The 9,848-nt window shown below is 43.2% G+C and overlaps 1 protein-coding gene across 1 annotated transcript; it reads left to right on the top strand.

Annotated features, from left to right (window-relative positions):
* Positions 1-7,243: 7,243 nt before the first annotated feature.
* On the top strand, positions 7,244-8,937 carry LOC147449882 (putative inactive chitinase-like protein LaCIC). Its single transcript, XM_086522718.1, has one exon. The coding sequence runs from the start codon at positions 7,624-7,626 to the stop codon at positions 8,140-8,142; it is 519 nt and encodes a 172-aa protein (XP_086378844.1). The 5' UTR covers positions 7,244-7,623; the 3' UTR covers positions 8,143-8,937.
* The last annotated feature ends 911 nt before the right edge of the window (positions 8,938-9,848 follow it).

The raw sequence follows: 9,848 nt of genomic DNA, 5'->3' as shown, positions 1-9,848 counted from the left end.
AAAATTTCACATTGCCATTCTTAAGACTCTTTGTCATTTAAGCCAACCATCTAATATTTTTTGGCATGACCATAAATCCACACAAAAATCTAGATTCTAGAAATTTTTTAAAATTGTAATCAAGCCTTATATTGACAATGTAGAAACTACTCTATAGATCTTACACAAAGAAAGAACAATATATTAAAGCTAGACTTAAATTCAAAGAATTGAACCTTTTCATGTGATCCAGCCTGCTAGAAATCAAGAAAGACAAGATCTTGCTTAACTTTACCCTCCACAACGAGTCTAAACATAACCAAAATTGAAAACAAAATGTCAAAGGGAAATGCTTGAAGCAAAGCTGAAAATAATTTAAGTAGCGAACAATTTCATCATGAGAAAATGCTATAAGAAGATCTTCCTTCTCTGCATCATATTGTCTTTACTGCTACACTTCTTCTATTCTTCATACACTTCCAAGATTCAAAGCATTCATCCCCTAAAATATTTTTAGGATTTGCTATCTTGGGAGTATTTATCCAACAAACATCGCCAAGTTAAGAGTGTCAAGTGATAATTGATTGGCAAACTTGCTCTTAATCTTGTTCATTTTCGTGAATCCTCTTTCACATGCCACACTAGAAAGAGGTAGCACCAACTCAACATGATTACTTGTATCCAGCCAAGTTGTATACATATCCTTACCTTTGAAGCAATTTCGCATTCTAGTAGTAAAGCTTTTGCGTTCCCCTTTGCACTCTTGTGAATTGAGCAATGAACCTCGACCTTCCGCAAAGTGCTTGCATAGAACTTCCAACCAATCTTTGATATTACATCTAGCTTTTCTAGCTCACCCTCATAATCTTTTGGTGAGAAATATTTTGAAGCTTGAAAAATATCAAAATCCGCTTTGAAGCGACCCCACAATAAATGGATAATGCCTTGCACATAGCTTTGACGTAAATATACCATATATGTCACTGCACTATCATATGTTTCTTGCGGATTGGCCACATCTCCTTTATGCATGGGACCTAAGTGCAAGTAATGAGAGTGCACTACATCCTTCTCATCCTTAAACATCATTACACCCATTTGTGCATGTATTTTTATAAAGTTCTCCATGTGACTTGTCCCACTTGCAAAATTGCGGCCCAAAAATGTTAAACGAAAGGTTTCCTTAATCGATGGAGTGTGGTTTCCAATGCTACATATGTGAGCATGAGCCTCTTGAAACTTGCAATTTAAAACGTATTAACTCCCCAAGTACATCAGCAAAAAAATGAAGGAGAAATTGCACCTTAAAATTGGTAAGTGATGCGTACAAAGAGGCATCCTCACTCCTCATAACATTCAAGTAAGTAGGCATGAGTCTTACAACCTTTATCAAGACCTCGCCCTTCGAAAGCCATCTCACATCATGCATCCTTTGAGATCTCAATTTTCCCCTCCTGCCAATACCAAAAGACTTCACTACATCTGCAAGAAAGGCATGCCTCTTCATAGACCTAGAAATTTATTCATACAATTTTCTTACAATTTTGTCCACATATTTGAACTCTTTATGCATAGTAAAAGCATCATTACAGGTAAGAGCCTCTCTGTGAGCTATACATTGGAAACTTACAAGGTGGGGAACCACTCTTTTAAGCCTTGCTACTAATCCTGTATTTGCACCAGTCATGACACTTGCCCCATCTGTTGTAATGCCAACCATCTTTGCTAATGGTACATTGTTTCTCTTGAAAAATTCAGCCAAAGCATCATACAAAGCTTCTGCATTTTCATTTCGAGGCTCCAATAGCTTTGCAAACTTTGTGCATACAGCTCCATTACCATCATTTTCAATGTGCATAAGATACAAAGTCATGAAGTGTTGGACGCTAATGTCGGTACTCTCTCATCCACTTGCGCCGAGAAAAATGGGCCACCCTTCACATCACGCATAAGCCCCTTAAAGTATACATGCTGAATTGCCTTACTGAATTGTTTACTTGCATCTTTCCCTTTGTAAGATGAATACTCATTGGTAAGATGCATATTTGGGGTTCTAATGAACCTTTGAAATCCACACAAATTTGGGTACTCCTCAAGAGGCAAAAACCGTTTCATTACATACCAGCTCGTTTGCATACATGACAAAATGCGTTCTTTCTCGTCAGCCATCATGGTAGCAACATGCTTTTCCATAGGCAAAGTGCTTCTTTTCTCATGCTCTATCCACAAGTTTTGCATCACAATGCTCTTTAGAGTCTTCATGCACTTGTAGAGCAGGCTTTTGCAACAAATGAGCCCCTTCTGGCTTTGCATAGACATTTTTCTTGTGAGCAAACGTGCACCACTTACACTTGGCTCGTTCCTCACCACCTTTATCGATGATGCAATAAGCCCATGGATGAGCTATCTGTTAGGTAAAGGCGGTGTACCTCACTGTGCTTTGCCCATGTCTGTCGTCTAGTGTCCGGTCGCCCACATTTATCTGCTTATTCTTTATACATACAAAGAATAAGGAGCTCTCACTCATTCTCACACTGTGCTCATACAGTGAGATTTGGGAGCTCCACCCACATCCTTTGTACACTCTCTCTATCCTTCTCACTCTCCACACAGGCACCACATTCGCGCACTCACAATTGGTATCAGAGCGGTTTCATTCCTGAAATCGCTTCCGCGCGCGCACACTTTCAAGAGTACAAACAGGGCTTCGACTTCGGCATCGGCAAAGTTGGCATTCCAAGAGCGTTTCCTCAAGGTGTCCCGGCAATTTAGCCCCCTTTCAAAGCCATTCGTGCCATCAGAAACCTCATTCGAGCTACGGTTCAGAAGTTGCATTTTTCAGCCCTCTTTTGGTAGTTTATGTTGCGTTTTTGGACCGAAAACGGAGGTTTTTGGCATATCTCTCACACTCGGACTCGGATACATGTGATCCAGGAGTCTATCTTAAGGTTTTGGCACGTTCCTCAAGTGCTGGTCATATCAGAATTTTGAAATTCTGAGTGCTGAATTTTTTGCTGCAACAATTGTTTATTATGTGTCAAAGATTCCACACATGGTTTGCTCTCCGATGTGAGAAGGGTATTGGCTGCAAGTTTGCTCACATGTGGGAGGATACGATGTACGATCTATGTGATTTGATGCTTGGGGAGACTCATGTGGTTGCATTTTGAGCTCGGCAATGTATGCCTCGAGTATGTTGTTTGGCAGTCACAAACATGGTTTGCTCTCGGATGTGAGAAGGGTATTGGCTGCAAGTTTGCTCACATGTGGGAGGATACGATGTACGATCTATGTGATTTGATGCTCGGGGAGACTCATGTGATTGCATTTTGAGCTCGGCAATGTATGCCTCGAGTATGTTGTTTGGCAGTCACAAGTAGAGCAGGTATTTGTGTACTAGATTTGCACGTGTTTGCAATGATGTATGCAAATTGTGGAGATTGGTGCATGTATTTGGAGTGCAGATTGATGCGCTTTGGTTGCTCATGGTTTTGAGTGTGCAGTCACTTTGGTTAGTGGTTTTGCAGCCGTTTTGCTGACGAAACTCTAGTGAAATTTTCCAAGCAGTTTTATGTGCATCGTTGGTATGATCGAGATTGTGATTGCTTGTAGCAGTCAGAATTTGCGTGCAGTGTTTTCCCTTTTGGGTGGTGCATCGCGAGCGTGTTTCCCTCTACATTTTTGGTCTTGAGCTGTGAGTGCTCGGCCATTTGGAGCTTCCAGTTGACTCCCAACTATAGGTTGAGTCTAGTACTCCCACATATGTTGCCATTTGCAGTTGAGGACATCTTTTGTAGTGTTTTGGCTTGCATACCGGTTTCGACACAGCAGGTATCTTGAGCTTTTGCTTTGTGTATGCTTTTGTGGGATAGTGGCTGGAGTTTACTCGCCATAGGTTGTGATTGAGCTTGGCTCTCTCATTGACAGGTTTTGTCAGTTTGAACACAGTCTAGTGTTCTTGTACCCACTCTCGCAAGAGTGAGGAGTTGTGTATACTACGGTTTTCTGGCACATTGTTCATTCATTTAACACATTTTGGCAACAGTTTTTCACTCATATATGTATGTCATTTATGGCGCCGTTGAGTGATACTCCAGCTAGAGCGATTTGGCTCTATGTATGACTTTGTGAGGTGATTCCGTATGAGTACATTCCCGGATTGGCCATTTGGGCATTTGTTGTTGTCTCCATTGCGATTTACTCTTGAGTTTTTTGCTCTAGTTACAAAGGAGACTGTGCCAAAATTTTGCCAGATATGTATGCCTATTGCAGAGGGCTAGTGAGCTTGACTGTTTGCTCACTTTCTTTGCTTGAGACACTAGTTTGCTCTCAGGTGGGAGAGTCTTGTGATCTCGAGCATTGTTTGCCATAGTTTTGGCATGGATATGGAGACACTTCACGTTAGAGGTGGTTCTTGATCAAGATTGCGAGACTGACATGTTGGCACTGCGGCCATGATGGGCATATTAGGTGCCGTTGCTTCAGGCGTATGAGGCAACGGAAGAAGCGTGCTACTATGAGGACAGATGATAGAGAGTATGCATGTGACGGACATGTCACTTTTGAGTCTAGCTTGTCTTCAGACTACTTTGTGTCTCGGGATAGCACATTGTCTACACGTTTTCTACTAGATGAGCATGTGGTTTTTCACGTGACGCCACATCGTGATTTTTTTTTCTCTTTCTCTAGTGCGAGACTTGGTTGCGTGCAATTTGCTGATGGTTCATCAAATGACATTGAGGGTGCTGGAGATGTATGCATGTCCTTGCCTAGGGGTACATTACTTACGCTATGAGATGTACGTTATGTACCAGGACTCAGCCAGAGTCTCATTTCAGTGCGTCAGTTGTTGCAGAGTAGTGGACATTGTGTACTGCTTAGAGTGCGGTCATTCAGATGCATAGGGGATCACTAGTGATAGCCAGAGGTGCTAGGAGTGGTCTGCTATACCTTTGCATATTTCTGACACATGAGGCGGTGTAGTCTCTGTGTATTTGCAGCCATGTTTGGAGCAAGAGACAAAGCGTGTCTCTTTTGTATATGTGCTCCATGGAGAGTAGGTTGTGCATTTGTCTTGTGGTGACGTCCATGCAAACAGTGGTATCTCTAGGGATGCACAGCTTGGTCAGTCATCAGTTGAGGTGACATTAGTTGAGCCAGAGACCGATGCATTGTTCTATGATGTGTCTGATATGTTTGAGGGCGATAGTGTCCTTCAGACAGCTATTTGTGATTGCAGTGGTGCTGATTTTTTAGTTTTGCACTCATTCTTAGCAGATATGCCTTTGCCAGATGATGCTGACATGGTGAGGTTCTTGATGAGGATGCATATGGCACTGAGGTTGCTGACAGGGATAGGCTGGCGCACACAATGCGTGTTTTGTCGGCTTTCGCGTCTCTCATGTCTGATCTTTTGGTCTCAAGACCCAATCTTGCTCATGCGGTTGGTGCATTTGCAGTGGGAGTTGTCAGTTATGTGATGAATGACGCTGGCATTGTGCATTGTGGAGCCATGCAGGTCGTCACTCGATACCTGCATCATGAGTGTCATCGTAGCTCTAGCCCTAGTGGTATGCATGTTGCATCTACACTAGAGCGGTTACAGAGTGAGCCAGTAGGCGTAGGATGAGAGCCGTCTTCTCTCATCTCTTGTATATACTAGTTGTAGGCTAATCTTCTCGCCACTTATCGACACACAACCTTTAGTGGGAGAATGTTAGGTGAAGGCGGTTTGCCTCATCGTGCTTTGCTTGTGTCTACCGGCCAGTGTTTGGCTGCCCACATTTATCTCCTTATTCTTTATACATACAAAGAATAAGGAGCTCTCACTCATTCTCACACTGTGCTCATACAATGAGACTTGGGAGCTCCACCCACATCCTATGTACTCTCTCTCTCTCTCTCTATCCTTCTCACTCTTTGCACACGCATCACATTCGCACACTCACAATATCTTCCAACTTTCTTGAAACACTCGATGGTGTTTCTTCTTTTTGATTTCCTCTTCTCGGACTGCTCCCTCTCGGGACTCCTTGGTCGCAAACCAAGGGACTCTTGACGAGTCCTTTGCTGGAAGCCCTAGGACAACCATAACTTGATTCTAGCTTGTAAGGAGAAGACCATAACATACTGATTAAAACCTGCTTTGAGTTAAAAGCTTACGAAAGAAAATTGAAAGCAAAAATTTTACGTCATCAAGATTCATGGTTCACAATCTCAAACAAAGTAATATGGAAGAGGAAAGACCAAGAGCAAGAGCCTTTTGTTAATGACTACAAAAAGCACTCTTCGTTTGCTCCAAATCTCAATGCTCACATTGTGCCCAACAAATTACAATGCCCAATCTTTATTCTTAATAGAAAATGCTGTAAACGTTGAAAACGCAAGCCTGAAGAGAGTAATAGAACTCACCTTTGCCGATGCTACTCCCTTATAGTCAAATCGCCAAGGATGTGGACCGAGGTTCACTCTTGAGTCTCAGCTTAGAGCTCTCAATGCTCAGTGGCAGCTCACGGATTAGGATTCAACACTGGACCTTGGCTGAGTTGGCAATGGGCATTGGGCAAGAACGTGCACGTTTGTGAGTCGTGACTCGTGAGGTAAAGATTCAAGAAACTGAAGATGCTGCGCACTGCGCAGTGCACATGCGAGTGTCGAGCGGCGATAACTTGCGAGCAGTTTTGTATGCGTGCAACGGCGCAAGCAAGTCTGCAAGAAGTTTGCAACTTCGCAAGTTCGCACTGCGCAGGTTGTAAGTTCTAACTTTCGCTCTCTGGAAATTTGTGGAAAACTAATGTATGCAGGTTTCAAACGTAGCCTTGGCCCTTAGCCAACTTGCCTAAGTCTCAACTCCCGATTGCCAAACTTTTAAATTCCTAAATTCCCTCTCGAATCTCAAGTCGTGCTTCCTCTAGGCCCTTGGCATGGACTGGCCCCTTGGAGTTAGTAAATATCACCATTGGATCTAAAAACTATAAATCTATATTTATTATAAATTTAAAATAAAATTTGTTTTGGACAAGCAGTTTCTGTAAATGCCATTCCATAGACAATTTTGGTAAAATTCCCCAAATCCACTTGGATGGGCAAATTTCCATTCCACCATGCCATGGACATCTTGGTGCGACTTTTGCCCCTCGTGTGACAATTTGAAAGCCTTCCGCATCGTGGACGGCGGTCAAATCCTAACGCTCGGAAAGCTGAGGGCCGACCACGAGCCTCACAAGTGCACAAGACTATCAACACTCATTCAATAATTCAACGAACTCTATTCAGACTCCAGAGAGATATATGTAGCAGGGGGGCTCTCTCTCACACGCGCAGAGAGAGAGAGAGAGAGAGCGGAGGGCCTGTTATGCTGCTACCCGTGCTAGTTACATGACATGCCTGATGCCAGAGAGAGAGAGAGAGAGAGAGAGCGGAGGGCCTGTTATGCTGCTACCCGTGCTAGTTACATGACATGCCTGATGGCTGCTGACACACATTCAAGACCCACAGTCGTTACCACACATATGCGCACACGCGCGCAGAGCTACAATGACATCTACATAGTAACATAGTGTACATATATTCTAGCTCAAGGAAACTGCATTTTGGCATCGAGCAGGCACTCTTCATGTTGCCATTCCTAATGTAGAGAAGAACATGATCAGCAGGATCATCGCCCTCATCTCTGTACTCTCCCTGGCTGCCTTTCGTGCCCCTGGTGCAGCGACTTCATGTGGGGCTAAACACCCATGTGGAGATGGTTCATGTTGCAGCCAATATGGTTTCTGTGGAAACACCACAGGTTTCTGTGGCAGTGGATGCTTAAGCCTGTGCCAAGATCAAGTGAATAGTTCACGCTCAACTAGCGCAAATGGAAGTAACTATACTGTGGTTCCCACTCTTGTAACTGATGAGGTTTTCGACGAGTTTCTCTACAGCCATAACCAAACCGACTGCCCTGCACGCGGCTTCTACAACCGTTCCTCCTTTCTTGCCGCTGCTTCGACCTTTCCTGATTTTGGTACTACAGGAGGCTTGGATGTAGCTAAGCGTGAGCTTGCTGCCTATTTTGCTTCTGCCGCAGCAGTCACCGATGGTATGCATTTCTTATTGATAAGATTTCTGTGTCAAGGTAATCGTGCAATTGACTGGGAAACTGAAATGTTTTGGAGTTAAGGTGCACACTTCTTGTATGGTTGGCCTTGGTCATTTGGTAACTCGTCCATCTCATGAATTGTGAAGCCCAGTAGTTCAGCTGTTGGTATCAGATTTTGCTCAGGCACTCTTCATACGATTCTCATGATTCAGTGACTTCCTTGGAGGCTTGCTGTTTAGTCTGTAAGGTGGTTGGTTATAGCCTGTCTACTAGGCAGGTCTCATATTAGGATTTTGGATATCTCCCCAATGGGAAGATACTGTTTCAGATTTCAATTCGGATGGTAGATGAGTTCCTAGCTTATAGCCCTTTGGATTGGAGCAGAGCTTTTTGTCATATTTTAAGATGGAAACAAGTTATGGATTGATCTGGTCTGAGTGAGGTTCTCGCAGTTACAGTGAGGTTACATGGCCACCTTCCACATTTTTGGCTGGGTTTTGTCAGAGACTGGGATTAGTCTTGGTGTGCTTTTAGGTGAGTGAAAGGCCACATCCAACGGATACGAGCCCTCCGCCATCAAAGTTATCCTTCACCCCTCTCTTTTGAAGGATCCTCCTCACTTTCCATGGGGGAGAGACTTGGTAGAGGGTGTTATTTATCTGGCCTCCTGAGTTCCTAGTTGTAACTTAATTGAGCTCATCAAGGTTAAGAAGTGTGTAGTGACACCTTGTCCACTACCTGCACTCAATAAAGTTGACAGACATCAATGTTAGTCTTAACCACATCTAAATAAATCGGTCCGCTTTGAGATACTATATGGCATGGAGACACCATCTGACATTCTGTGATTATATGCTCAAGGCATAAAATGAAGCATACCAACAGTCAATACTTGAGTGAATCGCGTTAGAGAGGTTGTGTTCCAAAAGTGCTCTATCTCAACAAGTACCTTAGTCGTTGAATTTTGCAATACCAACTTGAGGATTGCCATTTTAGTGCTTGTAAAGGTCACATAAAGAGAATAACTAGCAGTTTTGATGATTGGACACAAAGAAAAAATGTGGCACCATGTGTGTGGTACTAACGAAACTCTCATCCTCTCCACGTGTGTAATATGTCCCTATGGTAGTCGATGAAGAAGAACTTGCATGGATCCAATTCATGACTTGCAATGTCACGTGTATAGCTTCATTCAATGGTCATAACACCTCAACACCTAGTGTTTACATCATAGCAGTACCTATCTCCATAGTATTCAGCAATTTAGAGGAGTTTTCATCGGTTATGCATCCTCGAGCATCAGAAGCATTGTCTCGTGCACATGGTTCTGTGTGTCACATGGGCATGCTTCATCAACTTCCAGAGCCAATTTTCCCCTTCTTCCTAGAGAGGAGTGTAGAATCCTAGGAGGATTAGTATCGGCAATTTTGTGAGCCTGTTCGTAGGACATGCATGTTTGGACGAGTCTATTAGATTAGGTTTTTCAGTTTTGGAACCCTCTTGCGTAAATGGTTTGCACACACATTTTGACAGATGTTACACTCCGATGGGCATTTGGCATGATGTGCATGTAGTTTTAGGCTAGAGGGATCTGAGGAGGCATTCTGTGCGTCAATCGGATTCTTGGATCGGCAAATGTGCGACAAGTTCACCCGAAACTTAGCCCTGGTCAAAAACTTATAAATCAAATCATTTATTGATTTAATTTGGTGGGTTGGTGGACAATTTGCTCTACCTCAATCAAAAAATGGTTATAAAGAATATCTTACCCTATAAAGGGAGTAGG

The sequence above is a fragment of the Adiantum capillus-veneris genome, chromosome 10 (assembly GCF_014529385.1).
Source record: "Adiantum capillus-veneris isolate H3 chromosome 10, ASM1452938v2, whole genome shotgun sequence".
Taxonomy (NCBI): domain Eukaryota; kingdom Viridiplantae; phylum Streptophyta; class Polypodiopsida; order Polypodiales; family Pteridaceae; genus Adiantum; species Adiantum capillus-veneris.
The sequence above is the reverse complement of the archived record's forward strand: the minus strand, read 5'-3'. Positions and strand labels throughout refer to the sequence as shown.

Bases quoted from the DNA above. Each gene is read 5' to 3' on its own strand.
- LOC147449882 (XM_086522718.1), top strand. From the start codon at position 7,624: ATGATCAGCAGGATCATCGCCCTCATCTCTGTACTCTCCCTGGCTGCC.